Source organism: Sprattus sprattus, assembly GCF_963457725.1.
Source record: "Sprattus sprattus genome assembly, chromosome: 3".
NCBI classification, from domain to species: Eukaryota; Metazoa; Chordata; class Actinopteri; order Clupeiformes; family Clupeidae; genus Sprattus; species Sprattus sprattus.
This window is the reverse complement of record NC_137922.1, coordinates 33,700,434-33,726,848: the sequence shown is the minus strand read 5'-3', so window position 1 is coordinate 33,726,848 and position 26,415 is coordinate 33,700,434. Positions and strand designations below refer to the sequence as shown.

The window sequence follows — 26,415 nt, the reverse complement described above, 5'->3', positions numbered from 1 at the left end:
CAAGCATCCTAAACATTTCAACCGATGTCACAGGATGTGTTCTGCATTGCATAATATTTTTTATTGTTTCAATGAAAACAAATGTGATTATCGAAGAACTGTTCTTTCAGTAAAAATGCTCCAAACTAGCATGAAAGGGTCTGTGACATCTTGATGATTCACGGTGGTTGTCAGTGTGTGAGTCATAGAGTGTTTGTGTGTGTTTGTGTGTGTTTGTGTGTGTCCAGGCCTACTCCAAAGACGAACGTTCTCCAGACTCCCTCGGGCCTGTAGACTTCTCCCCAACTCGACCTCACGCACACATGGGCTTCCCCCCACCTGGGTACCACGGCCCACTGCCAGGACGTGAGTCTCACTCATACACACTGGAACACACACACACAAGATATCCTAATACTATACTCAATGTACTGTATGGAACTCATTTTAAATGTGTTATACATAAATGCATGTATTTAACACCAGGGAGTGATTTAGGGTTTAATATATGTTGTGTATTTAACACCTAGAGTGATTTAGGGTTTAATGTTGTGTATTCAACACCATGGAGTGATTTAGGGGTTAATATATGTTGTGTATTTAACACCATGGAGTGATTTAGGGGTTAATATATGTTGTGTATTTAACACCATGGAGTGATTTAGGGTTTAATATATGTTGTGTATTTAACACCTAGAGTGATTTAAGGTTTAATATATGTTGTGTCTTTGTGGGTAGAGCCCTCCCCCCGTGGACTGTCCCCCTGCCCTGCCGTCACCACGGTGATGCACAACCCGGTGTACACAGCCTGGAGCCACTGGGTCAACACCAACACCAACACCACCACAAACACCAACACCTGCCCGCCTGCACCGCACTCACGCACCAGGTACGCGCTCACGGATGGAAAGTTCCAGAAGAATCATCAAAAACCCAATTGGAATTTGGACTGCGTTGATGTGTGATTTTCTATATCTCTGGCTCTCCCCGCACACCATCCCCCCTCTCTCTCGGTGTGTGTCTGTGTGTCTCTGTGTCTGTGTCTGTGTCTGTGTCTGTGTCTGTGTCTGTGTCTGTGTCTGTGTGTGTGTGTGTGTGTGTGTGTGTGTGTGTGTGTGTGTGTGTGTGTGTGTGTGTGTGTGTGTGTGTGTGTGTGTGCGCGCGCGCGCGCGCGCAGTCCTCAGCACCAGGGCCGGCTGAGTTTGGACCTCAGTCACAAGCGTTCCAGTGAGCTGAGCGATGGCACCCGACGCACTCCACACAGCACCAATTCACTGCCCTCAAGCGCCAGACACGGTGGGTTACACACACACACACACACACACACACACACACACACTATACATCAGCTATACAATAAATCTCAATACCCAACAGACCATCCTCTAGTCTTCGGCCACAGGCAAGCCATTCACATAGATACTGTATGTGTCCTTATATGTGTGTTGTGTTCTTCTGTGTAAGGGAAAAAGTGCTGTTACTGGCCCCTTATAACTCATGACCTCCGCAGTGCGTATGTATGAGGAAGGGTATGAGGGTAAGGGTGTCATCTCTCCTCCTCTCTCCTCTCATTTCTGGTCTGGGCAGGTGGAGCAAGCAACGGCCAGTACCGCACTGAGCGAATCAAGATCCCCTCCACGCCAAGATACATGCGCTCCGCACAAGGCTCCACCCAGGGCTCAGACAGAGGTAATGCCACAGCCCCCTTCCCACAGTCCCACTCATGTGTTTCACTTTAGACGGAGTGCAGCTGCTCATCACTATGCCTCAATCACATCATGTAGGAGAGAGGTGATATGCTTTAATGAGGTGCCAAAAGTCATTAGAGACTCCTCCAGACTAACACTATTGCTTGTAGCTTGACTGTTCTCTTCCTTGTACATCGCTTTAGACAAAAGCGTCTGCTAAATGACTAAATGTAAAATGTAACACAGGGTTTGTTTTATTTTCTCTTGTCCCATCCAGGCTCCCTGTCCCATTCAGACTGCAGCACCACCAGTCTCATCACACCTCCCCTGTCCCCACTCAACCTAGAGACCACCTCCTTCGTCAGCAGCCAATCGCAAGGCTCCATCTCCTCCCACGCCAGGCTGTCAGTCAGCCCTGCATCAATGGGGGACCGGAGAAAAGACAGGTACAATCATCCACCAGTCCTCCTCTTTTAAGACCTAATGCTTTTTTTATACGCAGGCGACATTATTATACTGAGCACCAAAGCCTCCAGCTGCCTTCATCATTTCACCTTAACATTCAATGAGATGTGTGTTGTTATATAATTGGGTGAGTTATCTAATGGTTACGTCAGGAGTCTTAGAAGAGCGTCATGTACCTCCCTGTCCTTGGTGGATGAGCTGACATTTCAGCTAGTGACCCACAGCATCTTTTGCTTTAACAACTGTCACCAAATGAAATGTCACTTCACTAACTTGCATAGACAGTTCTGTTTCTTTTGACAGCAGACATCCGTGGGGGGGGGGGGGGGGGGGAGATAGCGTTGTCTTTTTTACTCCAATTCCTCCAATTCCAGCACCTCTTTTAAGAACCTTCCGCTCGAGACCCCTAAAAGTTCCTCATGTCTCATGAACAACACTACATGTCTTACTCTTCCTCGCCACCCCCTCTTTTCTCAGCCTTTGACTTCCAGATCCTTCCGCTCCCCCTCCCCCTCTCTGTCTCCCTCTGCGACTCTTTCAGACATCTGTTGTGTAACAAATCCTTTCCGAGACTCCCTCGGCCCCTCCGGCCCAGGTTTGCCTCTCTCAGGAGCCTAAGGTTGGTTATGATCCACCCTTGCTTACAGGGGGGATGTCCCAATCGCAAACCTCAGGAAGCACCTTTCGGTTCAATTTAGTTTATTAAAGAGTCAAATTTATTAAGCACATTTTTTTAGATTCAGACACTTGAGAGTACTCGAGTTGAATTCATGATTTGGGAAATGAAATGTCACTGCCCATGCACCTTAATGCAACCGCCCATGCATTAAATGCAATTGTGTGATCCGTCATTTTAAAATAAACTCTTGCAGGTTAACTCCTTGATAACTTTGGCAAAGGTTCCATCTTAAATTTCCTTGAAAGAGCCTTTTAGAATTAGGAACTGCGGAAACTTTGGGACATGCCCTTTCATCACCTCCCTCTTTCTCCCTCCTCTTGTCTTCCGTGTCCTCTTTCCATCACTTCCCTCACTGCCCTTGGAGTGCTTTTTATGCCCATTTCCTGCACTTAGTCCCCTTCCTCTTTTCGAGAACAGTGTCATGGTTTTTTTCTGAAAGATTTCCTTTCTGGGTTGCTAATTGAACGCCTGTTTGCGACTGGAGCTTTGTGTTTTTCCGCTCGGGTTCAGCGGATGCATGAGGCGGCCATTTTGTCTGAGAGCTGCTGCATGGGTTGCATCTCCATTGCTCCTCAGCTTTTTTAAGCGCCTATGTACAGGAGCCATAGCCTGCTTAAGGATACCCTGTGCAAGACCCTGTTTCCTCCCCAACCCACTCTAAGTGCAAGTCAAACAAACCTACCCTTGCCCAGCCTCACCCAGTTTATTAAAGTTCAATGTGCTGTTCAAGGGCACTGGACCACCCCTCCTGTCTGTAGACCTGTCTCTTTGGAAGTTCCTGATTTGTTTGTATACTCAGACCATGTTGAGACTCATTCCAGATTAGAGAGACCAGGGGCCGTATTCACAAAGAATCTTAGGGCTAAAAGTAGCTCATAAGTGGCGAATTTAGGAGAAACTCCTAAAAATAATTGGCGTGTCAGTCTTAAATTTAGGACTCCTATTTTATTTTACTAAGAGCAATTCACAAAGTATTTTATCCCTAAAAGTAGCACCTAAGTCTAAGACAGCTTAAAACTCCTCATGAGGACTCCTAAGTCACTAAGACTTATTCACAAAAAATCGTAAGATGGCTGCAGCCGACTTGGAATTGATAAAAGACATTGCTTAAACCGTGAAGGTATTAATATTGTCGTAGAATTAGCGCGGGATGCAATGACGCCTTTAAACAACGATGTGTCCCGAAGTGAAATGTTTGGAAACATAAAGATAGCCTATTTGGCTTCGCGGAAAACGCAAATGACGTCACTGGGAATCATCAGTCAGCCGTTTAATTCATCAAACTATCAACGCACTGTAGACCCCACATCATCCAACAGTTTATCCAGTTGCCTTTGGACAATCGCCAATTACACAAGATCAAAATAAATTCCATGGCGATCGCAGGAATGTCCAGTGACGGGACACACATTACAATAATTGCCCCATCAAAAGATGAGGACGTTTTCTACCACCGTGGCCTGGATGTACCGATGACTCGTGCATTTCAACGGAGAGCGGTCTGCAGCAGATTTTTGAGAACTTACCAGCTGGATGCCGCTGGGGTGACAGTGGCTATTGGTCCTGGGACCAGTAGGCTTTCGCTTAGGCTACGTTTCACGTTCGTTTCGCTTTGATCAATTAAGATTGGAGGGCTTGAAGGGCCTATGTGCTGATATTTGAAGTGGTCAAGGGCTGGAAATATAATAGCCTAACAGTTTGCTGGGTGCTTTAATTATTACTGCCTTGATTACATGCAATTGCCATATTTTATATTGATCGCTTAACGTGCAAAGTGTCATTCCCGTTGGATGCACAAACTTGTCATCATGCGTGTGCATTCTGCTAACTGCACTGTCCATAACTATTTAATATGACTTAATTTGAAGCCTAGGTTATTCTCTTATTTTCAGTTGATATAGTGGGATTGTTAGAGGGACGTCACGAATGAGTTTTTAATGAGAGAGCCTGTCAACAACCAATCACCGTCCTCACCCCTTCTAAACTCGTGCATGAGAATCAACGTCATCCATAGCAACGGTGCTTTTATCTTAAGCTTAGGAGTTTGTATTATCCTTAGTATGAGTAGGTCTCAGAGTCGTTGTGAATCACTTTTAAGAAATTACTCCTACGTAAAATGTTTTAGCGCGAGTTAGGAGCACTCTTAGTGGTAAGATAAAAAGCTTTGTGAATACGGCCCCAGAATTGTCATTTGTTTTCCACAGTGTGTTTATTTGCACAGGGTCTGTTGAGGTCTAAAGACAGTTAAACAGTAAACATACCTCACTAAATATCTTATAGCAGGTTTAACCTGCCTTTGTTAATCTAACCACCAGGAGACCCTGGCTCATCTTACCATAACCAAGCACACCACAGCGTAGTGCTGCCCTACCAAACCTCATCCATCTCATGCAAGCCTAAATGTAGTCCAGCCCACCATGTATACTATATCCTTGCACAGCTCGTCCTTACCTGTAATGTTTTCACACCAAGCCTTGCCAAACCCTGTCCCCTGAAAGTAAACAAGAGTTCACCACAAACAAAAGAGTTGGTGTAACTGCATGCAACAAGAAACTTGAGGAAACATTTCCACAAAAAAAAAGTTTCTGTTCTGGCTTTGTTGAAATGGGAATCCTGAATTGTCCTCCTAGTTGAGTACCAGGTTAAAAGATGATGATGATGATGATGATGATGACGATTATTGTGTCTCCAGACCGCATTTGGAGGAGCCTCGCACTGTGACCATACACAAAGGGGCGGAGCCACTGGGCATCTCCATTGTGGGAGGGGAGAACGGTGGCATCTTTGTCTCCAAGGTGACGGGAGGCAGCATCGCATACCAGTACCAGCTGCAGTTTGGGGACCAGCTGCTTGAGGTACTGCTGTTACTGGAATATGGTGTTTCATTTTTCAGATTTAAATGTTCAAATATTATTTCTGATCTAGACACTGATATGAAAAATACTGCATCACTGAAGTAATAGACGTTGTAATTGACGGTCTTATACTTGCACTCTTACTCTTACCTTTATTAGGTCTTTATGAGCAACTTATTTCCTGTCTCCCCTTCCCTCTCTCTCTCTCTCTCTCTCTCTCTCTCCAGTTTAATGGTATAAACCTGCGGAATGCCACAGAACAGCAAGCCCGGCTGATCATCGGCCAGCAGTGTGACACCGTCACCATCCTGGCCCAGTACAACCCCCACATGTACCAGCTGGGCCACTCGCGTTCCAGGTACCCATCTACTGCCCCCAACCCCATGCCAGTGCACTCAATGACCACCGTCTGTCAGGTCACTGCCACCCCAGTGCCCTCTCTGCCACCTTGCATTTCCGATCTGTTGAGACTCAGTCCAATTTGATTTCTGCCTGGAAGCCAGGTGTAGTCGGCCCCTGTTTTGAGTGTTGATTGTGTACGTTATCTCAGTTCTAGGATTGACCCAATCAGTGGCCACCCTCTGTCACACGGCAGCGGAGCCACACCCACCGATGACCAATCCAACATTGACACGCTGAGTGAGCAGGACGAGGGCACCATGACGCCGCCCTCCAAACAGACCACACCCACAACTAGCCCACGTGGCTCTGTCAGGTAAAAACTCCCACAAAGGTGTCAAGAGTTCACCTAGGTCAGGGTCAAAGGGTCACTGGATTCATGGTAATCTCAGTAGTCCTCAATTCATTCCTAATAGTGTTTTTCAAGAATGTAAGAAACCTTTTCCAAAGAACCTCCATAGATTATCAATAGATTATAAGTAAGTATTAACTAGTGGTATTTGCGGTCCAAGTAGAAGGCCATGACCATAGGCCTATTTCAACCTATCAGTCTATTTCTGGGGAAAGATAATCTTGGTAGCAAGTAGGTTGGTCCGATTTGAAGGCAAGTAGTTTGATCGATGCGATGTGCAGAAAGCAGGAATCCCAGGATTTCCCAGATGTTTGGAACGTAGTAGCATGATTTCGTATCAAATTGAGGCAGCAAGGACAGAAGGCAGAGACCTCAGTGTGGTATTTTTTGGACCCTGCAAATGCTTTTGGATTGATGCCACACAGTCTGTTGTGGAAGGCATCCATTTGCTAACAGGACCCTGAGAAGATTTCACTATTAGTCAAAGCACATTTTGCGGACAGTTGTGCTTGAACTCAAGTAACTACACCATATCCTGACAGCATTTGGAGATTGGTATCATGGCTGGATGCACCATTTCACAGGTGGCTTTAACCATGGCAATGGAGGTAATTAAAAGGGCATCTTAATGGGTTGTTGGTGGTGAGAGGCTGCAGTATAGCACCTGCTTACCTCCGGTCTGAGCTTTGATGGACGACATGATGACGATTGCAACAACTGCTCCATGTACGCATTGGGCTGTTAGCCAAGTTGAATGACGATCTGAAATGGGCAACAATGCAGAGGTATATTAATCAGGTACAAGGGCCATGGATGAACTGGCATGATGTTGAGAGGGAGAACAGCAGGAGAACATTATGGCCTGTGAACCTCATTAAACCCATTGCTGGAGCCACTAACGATGTCCTCCTAACTCTCCAGAACCTTAGTCTGTCAGTGGGTGAAAATGGAAGCTGCAAGTTGTGGACGGATGTTGGCTCATTAAAACATTCTGTCTGGTGGCAACATGATCTTCACCCAGGGTCGTTACATGTGAAGACACAAGGAGGTTTTGACATCATTGGTGTTTTGAGAATTTTCGTTCGTTTCGTCGAGTTTCGGTTAACTGTTTCCTGCTTAAGGACCAGGACAGTAGAATTTCTTTTGTCTGAAAGGGGCAGAAAAGTAAACATCAGGCACGTACAAACAGTACTGACAAGTGAGGCAAAACAAGGCATCGGAGATTGCTGGCTGATGTTGGAAGACAACTTCAAGTTCCACAGTGTTTTGTTGTCACTGCTGTAAAACCAGACATGGTGTTGTATTGCGACTGTGAGCTCATTATTTAGATTTCTGAGTTAATGATTCCCTTTGAGCTAATGATTCTCTTTGAAGATCCAGTTGAGGAAGCATTTGAGAGGGAGAAGCTTAAGTATGCGGAGATGGTAGTGGAAGTGAGGGAACAAGGTTGGCAAGTACACAGAGGACCAGTGGAGATACGTGTAAGAGCCTTTGTAGCTACTTCAACCACAATGCTTTTGTTGGATTTTGGTTTTCCAGGATGGTCGCTCAAAGGAGCTTTTAAAGGAGTTGTCTAAGGCTGCTGGGGAAATGTGAGCCAGTGGTTATGACTGAAGCACTCACAGACTACTTTGAGACATGTGAATTAACCTGTATTATGTGAAGAAGCCTGTTATCACAAGATGTTTGGGGGCCTAAGGTGGCCAGGCTTTGTATCCCATTTTATTCCCTGGGATTCGTACCCTGCCCCTCACCTGGGTTTGTAGTGGATAGCCTCTGGCATGCCATAGTATAATGAGACTTAGATTAATTAGATTAGATAATTATTGGATTGTAATTATTAGAGAATAAGATAATTATACAGTGCATCGTTCAGGCACTGAGATATGCATGAGAAATCTTTTCGAGGCGTATCTTGAGGTGTATCTGTTGTTGTACTGACATGTGTCCTAACCCATCCTGAGTATGGAGGGGATGGATCAGGGATGCCAGACACCACTGTTGAGCCTTCTGGAGGTGTCTTGGGCCTTATTCAATGCCACACTGATTAAGGAAGGTGCCCTCTTGACAACGCCAGTAAACATGCTCACAAAGGCGTCTTTTTTTGTTACGGTTGTTATTAAGTGTCTGTATGATTGTTGCAGTGCACCCTGTTGTTATAATACTTAGGCTAGGTTGTTGGTTATAAGTACTTGCATGTTACTGTGAGAGGGTTTTAACATATTTTCCTGTGTATAACTAAAAGTTAACTTTTGTCTTGGATATTTGAGGGTTACTGTTGCGTATTACATTTAGAACATTTATGAAGCTGCTCAACATGTAGTGACATTTAGAAATGACAGGGCATATGTCAAAGTGCTGGAAGTCTGGAAGTCAAGGTGATTTTTCTGTGTCAGACCACCAAGGGTTTATAGAAAGGCCATCTAGGAACCTTTTTAATCGACACTCCTCTCTCTCTTTCTTTGGCAGGCGGGCGTTCCCTGAGCCGCGGCTGGTGACCGTGCGGAAGGCACAGGGCGAGCTGGGCGTGGCCATCTGCGGGGGCAACCTGCACGGCATCTATGTGGAGCGGCTGGAGGAGGACAGCCCTGCCAGGGCAGCCAACAGCCTCATGCCTGGGGACCTCATCCTGGAGGTAAGCAGGGGAGAGGGAGGAAGGGAGAGATGGGATGGATGGGGTGAGTGAGAGAGATATGGGGTGGATAGGGGAGAGTGAGAGAGAGATGGGGTGGATTAGAGACAGAGAGATTGAGATGGGCTGGATGAGAGAGAGGGAGATTGAGATGGGGTGGATGAGAGAGAGAGAAGGGGTAGATGAGAGAGATGGGGTGGATGAGAGAGAGATTGGGTGGATGAGAGAGAGATTGAGATGGGGTGGATGAGAGAGAGAGAGATTGAGATTGATATGGGGTGGATGAGAGAGAGAGATATTGAGATGGGGTGGATGAGAGAGAGAGATTGAGATGGGGTGGATGAGAGAGATTGAGATTGAGATGGGGTGGATGAGAGAGAGAGAGATTGAGATGAGGTGGATGAGAGAGAGAGATTGAGATGGGGTGGATGAGAGAGATTGAGATTGAGATGGGGTGGATGGGGGGAGAGATGGGGTGGATGGGGGAGAGATGGGGTGGATGGGGGGGAGAGAGGGGTTGGATGGGGGGGAGAGACAGGGAGTGAGTGAGATGGGACGAAAGGGTAAATGGGGGTGAAAAATGAGGGAGGGATCATGGGTGGGGGTGGGAAGAAAGAGTGAAAGGAAAGGGGGAATAGACCAAAATGTGTTGAGAGGGGAAGGGAGGGGGAGCAGAGATATGAAAGATTGGAGAGAAAACAGCAAGAGGAATAGGGAGAAGGAGTACATGGGGTGGGGATATGGGTTGAAAAGAGGATATGCACAGCGAAAGAACAGAAGGAAAAAAGGGGGCAATAGAGTTGAAGAGAGGACACCCAAAGATAAAAAGCTTTTAATCTCACTATCAGGCTCAAAAACCTACAGCTGTCCTGAGCCCAGTCCATTTCCACTGCACCGAGATGGAAAACTATGGCACTTAATCCCCCAAATCAGACCCAATCCTTGCCTGTAATATTGTCCCTGGCGACCTGCTGCTGTTCTGCAAATGCAAAACTCCAACAGAAGTTGCATGCAGTTCAGGCTTGTCTGAAAGCTGTATCTTTTGAAAGCACTTCCCTACATTCAGTAAAACTGGGCGTCATTCTGCCCCACTCTTCTGTTTGGGCACTCTCTGAACAGTGCAGCTGCGTGTCTGACTTTGACGTCTGAAGTTGCTTTTAAAAGCACTTCTGTTTTGGGAATCGTCTGTCCTCATTCTGCTTTTGGGACAGTTTACACAGCTGTTCCATTGTTCAGTACAGCTTCATCTCCAGTTTTAGGTGTGCCAACCCTCCGTGTGTACTGGTATGTAGTGACCTGGGTGGTTTGGTGGAGTGTGTGTAGTGACCTGGGTGGTTTGGTGGAGAGTGTGCCGTGAGAGTGTGTAGTGACCTGGGTGGTTTGGTAGAGAGTGTGCCGTGAGAGTGTGTAGTGACCTGGGTGGTTTGGTAGAGAGTGTGCCGTGAGAGTGTGTAGTGACCTGGGTGGTTTGGTAGAGAGTGTGCCGTGAGAGTGTGTAGTGACCTGGGTGGTTTGGTAGAGAGTGTGCCGTGAGAGTGTGTAGTGACCTGGGTGGTTTGGTAGAGAGTGTGCCGTGAGAGTGTGTAGTGACCTGGGTGGTTTGGTAGAGAGTGTGCCGTGAGAGTGTGTAGTGACCTGGGTGGTTTGGTAGAGAGTGTGCCGTGAGAGTGTGTAGTGACCTGGGTGGTTTGGTGGAGAGTGTGCCGTGAGAGTGTGTAGAGACCTGGGTGGTTTTGGTGGAGAGTGTGCCGTGAGAGTGTGTAGTGACCTGGGTGGTTTTGGTGGAGAGTGTGCCGTGACGTGTCCTGCCTCCCCTCCCCTCCCCTCCTTCAGTTGAGCGCAGTGAGCCTGCAGGGCCGGACGGCAGAAGAGGCGTACATGGAGATGATGAAGCCCCTGGAGACGGTGACCCTGAGGGTGCAGCATCGCCTGGAGGAGTTCAACATTCGGAGGGGCAGCCCAGGAGACGGCTTTTACATCAGGTACACGCCACACCTAGCACTTGTCTGATTGAACAGAGTGAAACCCACTTTGTTCAGACACAACCCTTGTTCATAAACCAGAGTAGCCTGGTATCCCAGTCCGGGGTCCACACAGACCCGCACAGGCATCTGATCTTGATACAGGAGAAATGAATAGCCTTCACCAACCTTTCTCTGTGGCCTCTGTGCAGAGCACTTTATGACCGGATGGCCGAGGTGGATGAGGACCTCAGTTTCAAGAAGGATGACATCCTGTACGTGGACGACACGCTACCAAACGGCAACTTTGGTTACTGGATGGCCTGGCAGCTCGATGAGAACGCACAGAGACTAGCCAGAGGCCAAATCCCCAGCAAATACATGTAAGCAAATACGCGTAAATACAGTGTGTGTGTGTGTGTGTGTACTTACAGCAAGTACATATAAGGCATGCAACTACATACAAATAAACTCTCTGTGTGAGACAATAACTATAATTGTATAGACTATAACTATAGGGCTTATTTAATAAATATAATAGAAAGTGTCTGTTGTAGTCTGGCTTGACACATATTTTCCAACACTTGTCAGAAAATATTTTGGGACCTGGCATGGTCCAAATGTGTCTCTATAAGTGGAACAACTTCTAACTTTTCCACTATTTTGCATAAAAAAAAAAAAAAAAACATAGGTTGGAGCAGGAGTTCCAACGTCGCCTGAGCGCTCCCGACGGGAAGGAGGAGGTGTGCTCCAGCCGGAGTCTGTCTGCAGCTGCACGGCGTTCCTTCTTTCGCAGGAAGAACCGGCACAAACGTAGCACCTCCCGAGAGGGCAAGGAGGCGCCGGCCCCGGACGCCATCAGCACAGACTCCATCCCGTACATGGAGGGTGAGGAGCCACACTACTTCACATCACAAATGAAACTGCTCAAGCACACCTCACATTTAACAGCCTGTAGAGTAGATGTAGGATATTAGACACATCGTATTGTGAATGCTCTGGTAGGTGACGGCCAACATCGGCATTTAAGCATTGAACAGGCTATCTACTATTTGTCATTTGATGGGTTTTAAGTTCCTGCCCAGCGTGTGTGTTTGTGTGTGTCTGTGCAGACTGTGTGTGTTAATGGTTTGGTGTGTTTGTCGGTCTCTCTCTCTGTGCAGACTGTGTGTGTTAATGGTTTGGTGTGTTTGTGTGTGTCTCTCTGTGCAGACTGTGTGTGTTAATGGTTTGGTGTGTTTGTGTGTGTCTCTCTGTGTAGACTGTGTGTGTTAATGGTTTGGTGTGTTTGTGTGTGTCTCTCTGTGTAGACTGTGTGTGTTAATGGTTTGGTGTGTTTGTGTGTGACTCTCTGTGTAGACTGTGTGTGTTAATGGTTTGGTGTGTTTGTGTGTGTCTCTCTGTGTAGACTGTGTGTGTTAATGGTTTGGTGTGTTTGTGTGTGTCTCTCTGTGTAGACTGTGTGTGTTAATGGTTTGGTGTGTTTGTGTGTGACTCTCTGTGCAGACTGTGTGTGTTAATGGTTTGGTGTGTTTGTGTGTGTCTCTCTGTGCAGACTGTGTGTGTTAATGGTTTGGTGTGTTTGTGTGTGACTCTCTGTGCAGACTGTGTGTGTTAATGGTTTGGTGTGTTTGTGTGTGACTCTCTGTGTAGACTGTGTGTGTTAATGGTTTGGTGTGTTTGTGTGTGTCTCTCTGTGTAGACTGTGTGTGTTAATGGTTTGGTGTGTTTGTGTGTGTCTCTCTGTGCAGACTGTGTGTGTTAATGGTTTGGTGTGTTTGTGTGTGACTGTGCAGACTGTGTGTGTTAATGGTTTGGTGTGTTTGTGTGTGACTCTCTGTGTAGACTGTGTGTGTTAATGGTTTGGTGTGTTTGTGTGTGTCTCTCTGTGTAGACTGCGTGAGCTTGGCCTACCAGCGAGTGCAGAAGGTGGAGTGCGTCTCCCCCAGGCCTGTGCTCATGCTGGGCCCTCTGGTGGAGGCCACCAAAGACATGCTGGTCAAACAGGCGGACTGTAAATTCTGCAGATGCCCGCTAGGTAAGACACATCATCAGACCTTTGACTTTTGACCTTTGGCATTGATAGCAGCTTGTGTCTCTGACCATCATATATGTCATAGTTGCTTGACCCCAGTGCAAAGCTTTTCTTACTGAACATCCTAGAAGTAGGTCAACTGGTACACTGGTGATCTGGTTTCTGACCTGTAGCCTGTCACAGAAACTCAACTGTGTTATTTGACCTGAGGTTGAACATGTAGTACACGTGTTCTTCAGCCAACCCAGGGTCAAATAGAAGACATTTGTTTTCCATTTGTGGTATTTGTTTGATTTGTTAGATGCAAAGTATTTGGCTACTTCTCATTCGGTAGTTGCTTAGATTTAAAGAACTCCCCATAATGATTGGGTCGTCATACTGAGCTAGTTTGTTTAATTCCACTTTGGGTGTGTTTCTGCAGAGGTAATGAAGGCCTCCCAGCAGGCCATAGAGAGGGGTGTGAAGGACTGCCTGTTTATCGACTACAAGCGCAGGAGTGGCCATTTCGACGTGACCACTGTGGCCTCCATCAAGGAGGTGACGGAGAATCAGGTAATGCTTATAGTGGTTACCTTGTTCATGAGGGGCATTGGGCCATATTTGTTCCTTCTTTGTTCGTCCCTATTGTCAGAGGCGGATCTTCCATTAGGCAAACCTAGGCAAGTGCCTAGGGCCCCAACCAAATCTGTCTTTATTAGGGGCCCCCAAATCTGACCCCCCCAGCCATTACTTATGTAAAGTAAAAAAAAAAGAAACACATTTCTAGTAGAAAAAAATAACAAAAATTTCAACATAACGCCGAACTAATGCCTAAATAATAATTTTCCAGCACACATGCTCCCCTCCATTGTGCATTGGACTAGTCCAGAATATGATCACGTAGTAACGCACGCAGCGCGAAATAACGTTACTTCAAACCAAAGCAGAGGGATCCCTAGAAAGGTTGCCCCTGTTGCAAAGCAATAAACCTCCAGAACAATAGGTAATTTGCTTGGCAGATAGAAAACAGTTTCCCTAACAGAAAGTCTGAAGCTTGAAGTTATTTTCAAACCTTTACTTGGGTAGCACTGTAAAACTGAGCAGACATGCAGAATACATTTTAGTAATCTCATCTCGTTACATTCGTTTCACATAGCATTGCGTGTTTAAACTGTGATAGAAAAAACGTTAGCTTAATACTAACGTATAGGGGAAATTACAGAGACTGCGCTAGGTATTAGCATCAATTAATTCACGTTAATGTTTTTGTATATGAGCCTGACATTTGCTCGGCAGATAGATAACAGGTTCTGTAACAGATACACTGCCGAAATTGACGGCACGAACGACTGGAAAAATGTATCAGCCTTCCTAAAAGAACACGAGAAGTCTGCTGATCACCTCGCAAATATGGCTGGTTGGCGAACGTTTCAGCAACGGCTCCAAACAGGTAAAGCCATAGATCATGTAAATCAAGAGCTGTTTGTGAACGAAGTAAACAAATGGAGAGAGATCTTGAAAACGTCTGATCGCCATTATTATACACTTGGCCGAGCGCAACTTAGCTTGTCACTCACTCACTCACTCACACTGAACCACTGCTTTGCCTGTCTCTCACTCACACACACAGCCACTGTTATTCCTGTCCACACACAAAATCTTTTCATTGGTCCTGTTTAAATGTAGATGGTGGTTTTCATAGACTCATATCCATTTTGTATTTTAGTTCTGTTAAGTGCAAGATCATTTTGTATCTCTGGCAGAGAATGGAAATTCTAATCTTTCTCTCTCTCTCTCTCTCTCTCTCTCTCTCTCTCGTTTGATCTGAGTAATAAACATGTAATTTTGGCAAAGGCTGGAGAAATCTGAAACTGATTTTACTGTGGAGAGTTGAGTGGCAGTGCACTATGGGTTTATTGCGATTCTAAGAGTATTGGGATGGTTATTTGTTTTGTGTACGTGTTTCAAAAATGAGGGCCCCATGTCTATATTTTGCCTAGGGCCCCAAAATGGCTAGATCCGCCCCTGCCTATTGTCAGTCCTATTTTCCAATCATTTTTTCCCGCCAGTATTTCTTCAGTACTTTCGGAGGTCCTAGTCCAGTGCTCCGCACCAAACTAACCAAACTAAACTTGTTTCACGTTCGCTCCCAGGACTGCCACTGTCTGCTGGACATCGCCCCACACGCCATCGAGCGCCTGCACAGTGTTCACATCTACCCCATCGTCATCTTCATCCGCTACAAAAACGCCAAGCAGATCAAGTAAGTCCGGGCGCCTTAACGTCTCTTAACAAAGATCGCCCCGACACCGTCAGTAACCTTGAATCCGCATTTGCTTCAAAGGGCTTTTTTTCTCTCCTCCTGCCACTTTGATGCGCTGCTCTTTTGAGGGCTGTCTAGACTCTGTATACTGCCTGTAGATGCCATTCCACTCTGATGCATTGAAATTCTCTGGGCAGTTCATCACGAACGAAAGAGACTAATGTCACGTGTGGTGTTTTGATGTTGTGTACATCTTGAACTGTATCGTTGAAAGTCACACATTTCCTGTTGGACCTCACTTAAGTATTCCATATGTTTCTGTAAGCTCATCCGCACTGTCACTAAAGGAAAAAGACGGACAATTTTCAGAATTCCCATATGATGTGAGTGTTTTTGTGTTTTGTCGCTCAGAGAGCAGAAGGACCCTGTGTATCTGCGGGATAAAGTCTCTCAAAAACATTCCAAGGAACATTTTGAAGTTGCACAGAAGACAGAACAGGAGTACAGCAAATACTTCACAGGTCTGTGCTACACTCCGTCCACAGAAAACCCTCTAAACTATATTTATATCAGTATTACATGTATTTAATATCATTTATGTTACACATTACATTCACATCCAGCCATGTGGCAGACACCAAGTGATAAACCTACAGTTTGTTTCTACACTGTCAGTATCCAAGCACATTGAGGCTTGCCAGGCTGTATTGGCTGGAATGGGAATGGGAATGGGAATGGGAATGGGAATGGGAATTGGACTGGGACTGGGCTCATCCCTTGGCTTTGTGTTCTCTTGCCTCTTAGGGGTGGTCCAGGCAGGGAGTCTGGCCTACATTTGCACTCAGATCGAGACCATCGTGGATCAGGAGCAAAGCAAAGTCCTCTGGATTCCCGACTGATCACCTTTTCTGAATCCAATACCACCAACAACAACAACAATCAAAAGACGTTGGTAAAACACTAATACAACAAGAAAAACAATGACAAAAAATGCCGCTGAACACTCCAAACAAGAACACTATACACCTTAATGATGTGAAAGGGTACAGCGGACTAAACTATATGTGTGTTGTTAACGACATGCGCACGTTGCTTTTGCATTTGTATCACGTGGCAACTCGCCACTCCAACACTACAGAAGCGTTTTTTCTCAGTCACAACGGTAACACTTTTCATTTCAGACAAAACAAAAAACAAAAAAAACACTTGTTTACAATCAACAACATTTGTGTTTATGTACTTTTGTCTTGCGTACTTGAATGTGTTTTTTTTTCTTTGTTTTTGTACATTTTTGAAAACCTCACCTGATCTTTAACCCCAGGCCTCTCCCCATTCAGTGTCCTTATACTAGTCAGAGCAGACCTGTTTGAGGATACACCTTTAAAGCGTTAGCCACTAATAAACTGGGGGTAATCCCAAGGAAAGACATGTTTGTCGCTAGCATGCACCAGTCTAGTGACCCACATGTATCTCTTCTATTGATTTAATCATTTAAAACCTCACTGCTAGTTCACAGACTAAGTACAATGTAGCAAGTAAAGATACTCACTCGGCTGGGATCTCCCAGTTTCTTTTATTTTCCTCCTGTGTATTTTGTTTTTCTTGTCTTTTCTTCTCCTCTCGTTGATTTTAATGTATCTATTTAAAGGACAAAAAGTACTGGTGCAATTTTTTGACGGTATGGTCATTTAATATTTCCCTCCTTGTTCATTTCCAATTAACTTTTTATATTATTATTATTATTGCTATTACTGTTGTTGTTATTTAATATGGTTTTGTAGCTCTGAAGTGAGATGCAGATATGTTACTAAAGGATGAATCCAGTGCTCAGTCTTAAAACAGCATTCTGTCCCTCAGTATAACATTGTGCCAAATCCTTTAAGTCTCCCTTTTATTTTGGCTCCATTTTGCACTTGAATCTTTCCCTTCTAGCATTTACGCTCTGAAATATATTTTTGTTATCATATTGCTGTTTTATTTTAGGTACGTTAACTAGTTATCCTGTACAAGCAAATGCAAGTGTGTGTGTGTGTTTGTGTGTGTGTGTGTGTGTGTGTGTGTGTGTGTGTGTGTGTGTTTGTGTGTGTGTGTGTGTGTGTGTGCACGTCTGTGTCATCAGTGTGTTCCCCATATCATGTCCCTAACATTTCACTAATGTCCTGTACACAAAGCAGAAATTGTTCTTCTACTTTAAATCATGAAGTGAAAAAAGGGATGTTCTCTTGCACATTTTTTTTATTAAGAAAATGCTATCCTGTGGTTGGACCATCTATTCACAACAAACCATTTGGAATCATTACTTCAGTGATTTTCAAAAGAACTTTGCTGGATTTGCCAGTAAGTGGTTACTGTAAGAGAAACATTTCTCACAATTGAAGACACCAAATGTGTAAGCATTATGCTCAAATTGGGATTCTTCTCAATGAATAGACATGACCTCTATCTAATGTTAAATTAATAAATACAACTTAAATTGTGCTCTGTGTGTAGGTATATTTTTTTATGTATGTACTTTTTGGACCACCGTTCCCTTTTATTGGGTATGTCCGCATTGTTTTATCTTCAAATCTAAAACAGATTTAGAGATTTACGTCATTACTACAAACCTAAACTTGAGATTCATAATGGCTGAAAGTACAGGCCGAGCCTATTTGATGCGCCATATTTTCTTGTGTACACTAGATGGGGTAGTTTCACTGAAACTTCGCCAACTTCGTCTTAAACTGAAGGCAATCGGTAAATGTGATTCCATTTCACACCTAATCTAAAATTAGGTTAGCCTACTCTTGTTTGAGGTAATTTATTTAAGATTTTTTTAATCGTCATTATTTAAATAATACACTTGGTTAAATATAATGTGATAACCTAACCCAGTTAAAAATTATATAAAGGATTTTTTTAAACGACAAATGCACCATAGCAAACATAAACTTTTGCCAAGAGGCCTACGATATGTAGATTATGTGATAGACTTGTTTTTTATATCTTAGTTACTACAGCATATTGCCCGAGCCGAATGACTTGCCATTTTTCCAGCAGTGTATAGGCAGGCTGACATATTCCATAGGCTATTTCGTTCATTCGTGGGGAGATGTCTCTATGGCAATATAAATGACAGAGGTCACTTAATCCATTTTAGGGATGTCTTACCAGACATCATAATAGGCTATAATAAATTGAACGATATATCTTATTTTCGTTGACTGGCCCCATACTCTAAAACACAGCCGATCTATAGGTAATGTTTGTGAGGAATGGCTGATCGACATACGAGACTAATCTTATCAATCATAATGAAAAAGGTCAAGAGAATAACACCACGTTTTATCATGTAGCATAGCTGTCAAAGTCTGCCAGTTGTCGAATCGTGTGCTCCGGTGGAGGAGGATCGCATGAGTCGCTATTACACTCAACAGGTTTTCAATTGAAGTTCACTTCCTCCCAGGATGGAGTGATGAAAACATGTTTGCCTTCCATTTGCACCGTACCAAGGCGAGCTACTAGCTTGCTGTAAATCGCAGCTCATTTTGTCCGTGCAAAACCAGATTCCCAACAACGTTCTTTATGAAGATCCATAATGGTGATGTGATGTAAATATGCCTCTTTCTGGCCACATCTTCACGAACCAGGGTGTACAAATCAAATGCATTTCCTCTCGGCTCCACCCGTACAGTGCCGCTTTGTTTAGAAATTAAAGTAGGCTATTTACAACAGTGCTGTCAATTCGGGGCATGCTTACAATAAAGGCATGACATAAATACACTTATGTTTATATAACAAACTAGACGTTAAAGTACCATCAGCGTCTAGTGTTACAGGCTTCAAAAGCGGGTTTTGTGTTTAGACTCCGCCTTCGTACCTGTAAATCTCCCTCGCTGAGATGCTTGCAGCTGACAGGCGACATCAGCTGGTGTCTGGCAACGCTAGATGAGCCGAAAAAGAACAACAGTTATAAAATGACATGTAGCCTAGTGCTTTACGGATTATTCGCGAATGGACTATGAATCTGGACCGCGCTCCACGGTCAGAAGATAAAATGCCATGAGAAAATCAGCAGCGGGGAAAAGCTGAGGTTATCAACAAGGTGGAGTTTGGAAAACGTCTGTTTGACACTACTGTTCGATGGATCTAAAATGCGAAAGACAGCTTCAGGGTTATCGAGCTTGTTGAACGTACACAACGATTCCTTGGGGATAATTAATTCAACGGTTCAATATGACTATTTGAACTACTATTTATTTTAAGCTCGAAATTGAACACGAAACACTCCAAGCGCCTCGTGAAGGACCTGATGCGTTTGGAGGTGGAGTGCAAAGTGGCGATTTGGACGAAGTTACACTCGGCTGTGCGTCACTGGTTACTCTGGGTACTGATTTGTATAAAGGAGAATTGATGAGACCGTATCGAAGAAAAGGGGTGGCAGCTGAAGCAACATGGCTGAACATGGGTTAGGGGGCGCTGACAGGTGCTCCTCTCAAACCTCTGGATGTTAGTTATTGAGGATGGCAACCGTTCTGTTGGCACTGGCAATAGTATAATGACTAACTATAAACGTGGCAATTTTAAATCGGGAACGTCCTCGATCCATATGTCCAAGATGAACGTGATCATCCCGTTTTCGGCCGAAGTGCCGTGCGATAATGGCCAGCGCATGTGGTGGGCATTCCTTGCTTCGTCCATGGTCACTTTCTTTGGAGGTTTATTCATCATACTTTTATGGCGAACTCTGAAATACCTGTGGACAGTGTGTTGCCACTGTAACGTCAAAAAGAAGGTAATATTCTGAATTTTATGGTTCCATCTATTCGAATATTTTGCTGTGCCTATAATGTCTCATCTCTCCATTTTAATATATAACTCTTTTAGTGTTTGATCATGTTCAAAAAGCGTTTGCCTATCCAATCCTCTGAAAGAGAGATGGGCGGGCATTGGAGTGCACACACAACTGTTAAAGTGTGAAAACAACAGGACAACATCTCTGTCCGACATAGCACAAATAATTACTCCAGAAAGTAGGCTAAGCGTCATGCGTGGGCGCATTTGCGCCTATTAAGTACACATACACTCGCCATACGAGATACAGTTTGGTGCTATATGTTGTTCTCTAATTGCTGAATCTGTGTACTTCTACCACTTTTTGTTTGTATCTCCACAAGTTTTTTGACATTTTGTTACATTATGCAAATATAGATTTTCTATGATGTGCGCATTCGTTCTCCAAGAAACATGTTCTGTGAATCAGCCTTTGTGTTGACGTGTAACGTTATTGAATGTGTGGTCAGTTTATATGTAATTTACAGAATACAAACAGGAAAAACGTAGTGGCTTTAAAACAGTTATTACATGTTAGGCAAATCTCCTTTCTCCCATTTTGCTGAGCGCGAATTGTAGGCTATTATTCCAACAATGAACCCGCTACATAATTAACTTTTTTTTTTTGTTTTTTTGTTAAGATATTATTTAAAAATGATCATTCAAAATTAAGCTTTAGGGCTTCGTCATTGACGCTAGCAAAACAGTCTCGGGGAAGTCGCGAGCTGCAACGTTTCCTCCTCTTCGGTTTGACTTCCAGCCAGTGTCAGGAATAGTTCCAGCCATAGCTTGGCTACACACCCCTCTCGTCAGCTGTTGCCCCCCCCCCCCTGTCAAACACTGTTCTCTTAAATTCTGCGAGGCATTGCTGAACGATCTTGCCAAACGGCTGCTTTATAGTTAGGCATGTGGCTATTTGTTGCGTTGCGTGCCACTGGCGGAAAGTTCGTGCTACATAGAATATTTTCGCCCTCTTACACAAACCAGCTTGTTTTCAACCCGTCTGTAGAACAAACATCAGGGAAAGAGAGGAATTGTGTAATGACCGGGAAACCAGCAAGACGTTTATTGTTTTTCATTAATAATAATCTAAAACAGTTCATTTTGTTGAATAAGTATGTGTTTCTCCACAGATTTGGAGGTTCAGCTGTGCTTATTGTTGGCTACCTGTTGACATCAGATACTATTAGCCTACACATTTAAAATTCAGTAAGATTTAACGCTCATGACTTCATCGTTCGCACAAAATATGAGGTAAACCAATGTTGATGCAATATCTATAATTCAGACTGTCCTTTATGTTGGATCATAGATGGATGCAGCACCCTGGAATTTATTATTGTTGTGTATTATTTTGAACTACTGTGCCAATCTATTAATCTAAACGGCTAACTGTATGATGGATGGATGGACTAATGTGTTTTAAATAACTTTGGTTTTCTCTTAACTACGTGTCATTTGTAGATGTGGCAAATGCATGACATTTCTTATATCATTTAGATTTGACTCAGCTGATAAAGAAATGTTTGGTTTGTTTCCTCACAGTTATTCTTTTGAAGATTTAAGTTTTGCTCTGCTTTGACAAATGTAGCTGCCACAACTTTAGCTCATAATCAGATCCTATTTCTGCCAGGCACGCATTAAAAAAGGGTATCTACAAACACCAGCATTGCCCCCCCACCACCACCACCACCACCACACACACACACACATCACAATTTGTCCTCTAAAATCTTTAACTTTCTTAGACAGCTACCAGCTATAACTTCAGTTCAGTTTCCTCTAAGCAGCACGTCATAAAAAATATTGATATTCAAGGCCAGATTGTGACGTGCCCACAGAGCATATAATGGGCAGAAAGGAGATCACTGTCTTGTAATCAGGATTTGACTTGAAACGACACTCTTGAATGAAGTGAGAACCGTGGGCCAATAAATGTCTCTTCCCTGGCAAGCAGACTTGACTGTCTGGATCTAATTGCCAGCCCATGTGCCCACTGCTCTCGCCTCTTCCAGGCTGCTGAACGCCCCTTGGCCCTACAGCGGGTATGTTGGCTCGGTGGCATTTTACGCTTCAAAGAGGCAGATGATGGTGGCATGACACTCTTCAATGGAGAAAATCCAAGGGTATTTACCTCCAAGATGAGAAGGAAGATTGTTAGCACAAAATATGAAGCCCAACGGGATGGGACAAATAGGCAAGCATCCTGAAGGGCCTTTGCTTAATTGTGTCATCAGCACTGCTAATGATTTAATATACCACTTTCCAGTGCACCCAACTTTCCTCATAAGTCTGTGACCTTCAAGGTGCAACATATGGTTTGTGTCGTGGTGCCATAATGTAGTTTCTCAAGTCTCAGTGAAAAAGGGACAATTCTCAATACTGCTGGGTATTCTATAAAGGTTGTCTCTTCCTTGCATTGCAATTTTTAAAAGTGCACTTACATTTGACCATTTAAACATAATAGCAAAGGACCCAGCGTGCGTTGCCTCTGGAGGGGCGGTCTGCTGACAATTAAGTCTCCTTCACAATATATTCTGGAGAGGTCTGGGCCGTGGTGGCCTCCCTCTCTCTTTCACATCCTTGAAGAGCCACCCTCGAAAAACAAAGCTCTTGTAATAATGGCAAATTGGGTAATTTTTAGCAGTGATGTTGATTACAGCCCAATTCCCTGTGTCTGTCAATCAAGTGATCCTATGTTCATCTATTCATTATTGATTGAAGACCATCTACAACAGTGTGTCTGTGTCTGTGTCTGTGTCTGTGTGTTTGACTGTTGCAGAACAGGGTTATCTTCAAGAGAGGGGTAGGATTAAGTGGCATGGGTCTGTTTTTAAGCCATATTCAGGTCAAACTCCATCACAAATACGATTATTGGTCAGAGGGAAGGGAGCTGGTCTGTAATTTTGTTTGTCTGCTGGCCAACGAGGAGATAGAGTTGGATGAGTCATTTGTTTTGGACTTCTTTATCAGGGTTCAGCCTTTTAAAAAGGATAGCTAGATGGAGGCATTGTTTAATAGTTATAGTTATACAGACAATTTTTTTTATACAATTATATGTTTCTGTTTACAGCACAAAGTATAGTAAACCTGCATGTTTAGATTGTAGACAAGCAAGAACCATCCCACCAATGTGACATCAGAAAACAAGAGTTTAATGGTGGACCAAACCCAGGCCCAATGCCAGTAACCCCAAGACCATCCCATGACCAGTCCAAAATCACCAGGCCACAACATAAAGGAAGTGTAAACCCCCCCCCTTCTCTAATGAAAGATAGATATCTGCAGTAGACACAGTACCTACCACCATATTAACCACACCAGAGAGTGTGTGTGTGTGTGAAAGTGATAATTATTACAGAATTGAATCACTGCGTATTTAATCAGATCATTTGGAAAATCACACTTGATATCAGTTATGGTTGTTTTAAGATTCTCTTCTCTTTTAAGCATATTTGCTATTCACTTCAGTGTTTTATGAGCTGACTTGTTTCTGAAGTATCACTATCTATCTATGGACCTATTAATCACTGAGCATAAATTAAACATTGTCACCATTTGTCATCCTAGCGGTGAGTCATTTCTGCAGTAATTATGCAATCGAGTGGCAACCATCAACTCGGCCCAGCTGCCAAAAAAGAAGCTAGCAAAACCTCCACAAACCTCCTGTATATTGGCTAGTTTCTCTTTCTCTTAATTTCTCTCTCTCTCTCTCTCACACTCTGTTTTCTTGGCTTTCAGTCACAGTATTTCTTCTTGAGTTCCCCCCATTCAAATGCAGTTTATTCTGTTGTTTATGGTATGTTTGGACATAATTTCATACTCCCTTTGGATGTTTGTGTAGCTCACAACTTTGTCAGTGCACAAGACTGGCTTTCCTATGCCTGGGTCCTTTGGGGACCCGTTTTCTGGTACCAGCTAAACACCGTCACCAAACAGGATTGTGTCCCCAAGAGTCCTCTTTCACCTTCCGCTTAAATGCAGTGTCATGCACCTATATCGTGTATAGATTGGATGGCCCTGTTGCCTGGTAACAGCATTTCATTCAAGTGTTTCATTAGAAGGCATAATCTCACTTATGCAATTGTCTGGGCTTTTATGTGGTATGAACACCAACCACCCCTCATCCACCCCCCACCCCAACCCCCACCTCACCCCCAGTCTGTGCATATGATGATCTTGGAGGGGGGGGGGGGGGGGGGGGCTTCTTACCTCTGTTAGATGGAAACTGATGAGCTGTAGCCTCGCTCTCCCATAGCAACCTTTCTCAACCATAACAGCTGTCATTACAAATGGGTGTGTCCCATCTGTTGTTGAAGTGTTGTTTAGAAAGGCTACTCTCTCATTGGCCGATCTGCACGCTTTGTTGTGTTTGTGACCCTCCCTGTCCTGCCCCCTCGGTGGCCATTATGTTGCCCTCTGGCCACAGCTGAGCACTCAACTGTTAATACGAGGCCTCCCATCTCCGGAGCTGTGTGTTGATTAATGGCCGCTGTTATCTGCTGAGGAGGAGCAGGTGAGCCCTCGATAAACAGCAGGAGGCCACAGGGAGGACCACAATCTCAGACAACCTTCACAGTTCAGATGGGTCTCTCTCTCCCCCGGCTCGCCACTGATGCCCTATCACCATATTACTTTTGCCCACGCAGTACTGTAATTATTTTGCAAATTAACTTCTCCCCCCCCCCCTACTCTACCTCCCTCCCTCCCTCCTGCCTTTACTGTGTGCAATGGATCCCCTGCTCCCTTGCTGAATACTGTGCTGTAAGTGAATATCGAAGACCATCATAATAATAGGTGAAGGATCATAATAAAATCATAATCCCCACAGAGTAAAAAGTCATAAAGAGCATAATGTGTTTGTATGTGTGTGGGCATGGGCGTGGGCGTGTGTGTGTGGGCGTGAACTTTGACCATACTTCCCCTTTTACTAACTCTTGGTCTTGGTCTGGTGTCCAGTCAGTCTGGTTCAGGGATCATGCATATGCAAACACACACACACACACACACACACACACATGCACAACCACACACACACACACACACACACACACATACACACATGCATAACCACAGTAAGGCACAGACTGCCAAAGAGATGTTTACGTTGGTAAAGAAGCTTATAATGTATGCTACAAAATCCCCTATGGTGCTGTTTTGAAATGTGATTAGATGGGACGGTTGTCAGGACAGTCCTTTATATAGCCCGTCCTTCATATGCATGGGCCTCAAATCAGCTAATGGTCATTGGGATTTGGGCCGTGTGTGGTTTTCGTGGTTGCGGAGGTCAGACGGCCGAATTTAAATGCCAGCTTGGAGAGCGATGTGTCTTTTCACCCTGGATGGATTGATCGTAAAGTGGCGTCTCGCCAAGAATCACAATGCATGGTCAGGCACGAATGGCAAACTGTCAAAATGTTGACCTTTGAATTGGCATCCTTTCCTTTTCCAAGCCTTCAATTGAAATGTTTTTTGTAAAGCATTGTGGAGTTAACACAAGGGGTGGGAATCACTGGAAGCTCCGTGATTTACAATGAAGACCGTATTCATGTGATTTTATTTGGACTTTTAAGGATGAGTATTATGATGGCTATTTGCTGAGTATTATGAGACGCATTGGATTTCTTGATTAAAATCACGTAGACATTATCTAACATTAGAACAAGGCCACCCTTCAGACCAAGTGCTGCAAACCTAATTACCTGTCGCTGATTTAGATTGTGTTTGAGGTTTCTGTACCTACTGATCTATCTTATCAGTCCTCTGTTGATCCTCATCATCGTCTGCTCCATCATCCTTACATCTAGTCTTTAGTTTTGTCCTTTAGCTCTAGGGTCTTGCTGATTGCTAACATGTCTGCCAGGTGTTCCCCAACCCCTATCTTACAAACTGCAATCAGCATTACCACAGTGAGTCGGACTCTCAGACGAATTAGGATTGAAACCTCTGTATTTACATCATCTTTCTCGTCAGCACCACTATCTTCAAATCAACCTGCTTGTCAGTCTTGTTCCAGGCAAAATCAAGGATGCCTTTAAATTGAGATCCTTGTGTAGCAATACAAGCTGGGGGCAGAGCGTTGGCTCATTCAGTAAATCCCCTTAGCATCAAACAGATTCCTACATGACACAAAGCACTGTGTCTCTGCTTCAGACTCTTTCTCATCACCATGCTTTTTCCTCTGCATTCGTTCATTTGTTGGCGTATCTGTCTTTAATGATCCGTGTCTGTCTGTTCTGTGTCTTTTCATCACTCCATCTGGTTTTATCTGTTTAGCTCCTGTGATAATACGAACCTCTCTGAGCAGAGAGGGAGA

General features: G+C 44.2%; 2 protein-coding genes across 3 annotated transcripts in view; both read left to right on the top strand.

The window, feature by feature from the left end:
* LOC308362948 (disks large homolog 5-like) overlaps positions 1 to 17,765 on the top strand; it is a 51,223-nt gene extending 33,458 nt beyond the window's left edge. For both annotated transcript variants that reach the window (XM_080835674.1, XM_080835673.1), the window contains exons 16-32: positions 228 to 345; positions 718 to 868; positions 1,157 to 1,275; positions 1,567 to 1,668; positions 1,945 to 2,113; positions 5,504 to 5,666; positions 5,894 to 6,024; positions 6,217 to 6,381; positions 8,887 to 9,052; positions 10,883 to 11,031; positions 11,223 to 11,393; positions 11,702 to 11,898; positions 12,905 to 13,048; positions 13,467 to 13,597; positions 15,178 to 15,287; positions 15,699 to 15,808; positions 16,092 to 17,765. In XM_080835674.1, coding sequence (XP_080691800.1) covers positions 228 to 345; positions 718 to 868; positions 1,157 to 1,275; positions 1,567 to 1,668; positions 1,945 to 2,113; positions 5,504 to 5,666; positions 5,894 to 6,024; positions 6,217 to 6,381; positions 8,887 to 9,052; positions 10,883 to 11,031; positions 11,223 to 11,393; positions 11,702 to 11,898; positions 12,905 to 13,048; positions 13,467 to 13,597; positions 15,178 to 15,287; positions 15,699 to 15,808; positions 16,092 to 16,186 — 2,391 coding nt within the window. In that variant the 3' untranslated portion in view covers positions 16,187 to 17,765. The remainder of the gene's footprint in view (positions 1 to 227; positions 346 to 717; positions 869 to 1,156; positions 1,276 to 1,566; positions 1,669 to 1,944; positions 2,114 to 5,503; positions 5,667 to 5,893; positions 6,025 to 6,216; positions 6,382 to 8,886; positions 9,053 to 10,882; positions 11,032 to 11,222; positions 11,394 to 11,701; positions 11,899 to 12,904; positions 13,049 to 13,466; positions 13,598 to 15,177; positions 15,288 to 15,698; positions 15,809 to 16,091) is intronic.
* A 2,119-nt stretch (positions 17,766 to 19,884) lies between these two features.
* Positions 19,885 to 26,415, top strand: part of LOC308361700 (calcium-activated potassium channel subunit alpha-1a-like) — a gene marked incomplete at both ends in the record, with an annotated part of 92,318 nt that continues 85,787 nt past the window's right edge. The window contains one exon of the mRNA XM_080834125.1: positions 19,885 to 20,061. Within this exon, the coding sequence (XP_080690251.1) occupies positions 19,885 to 20,061 (177 nt within the window). The remainder of the gene's footprint in view (positions 20,062 to 26,415) is intronic.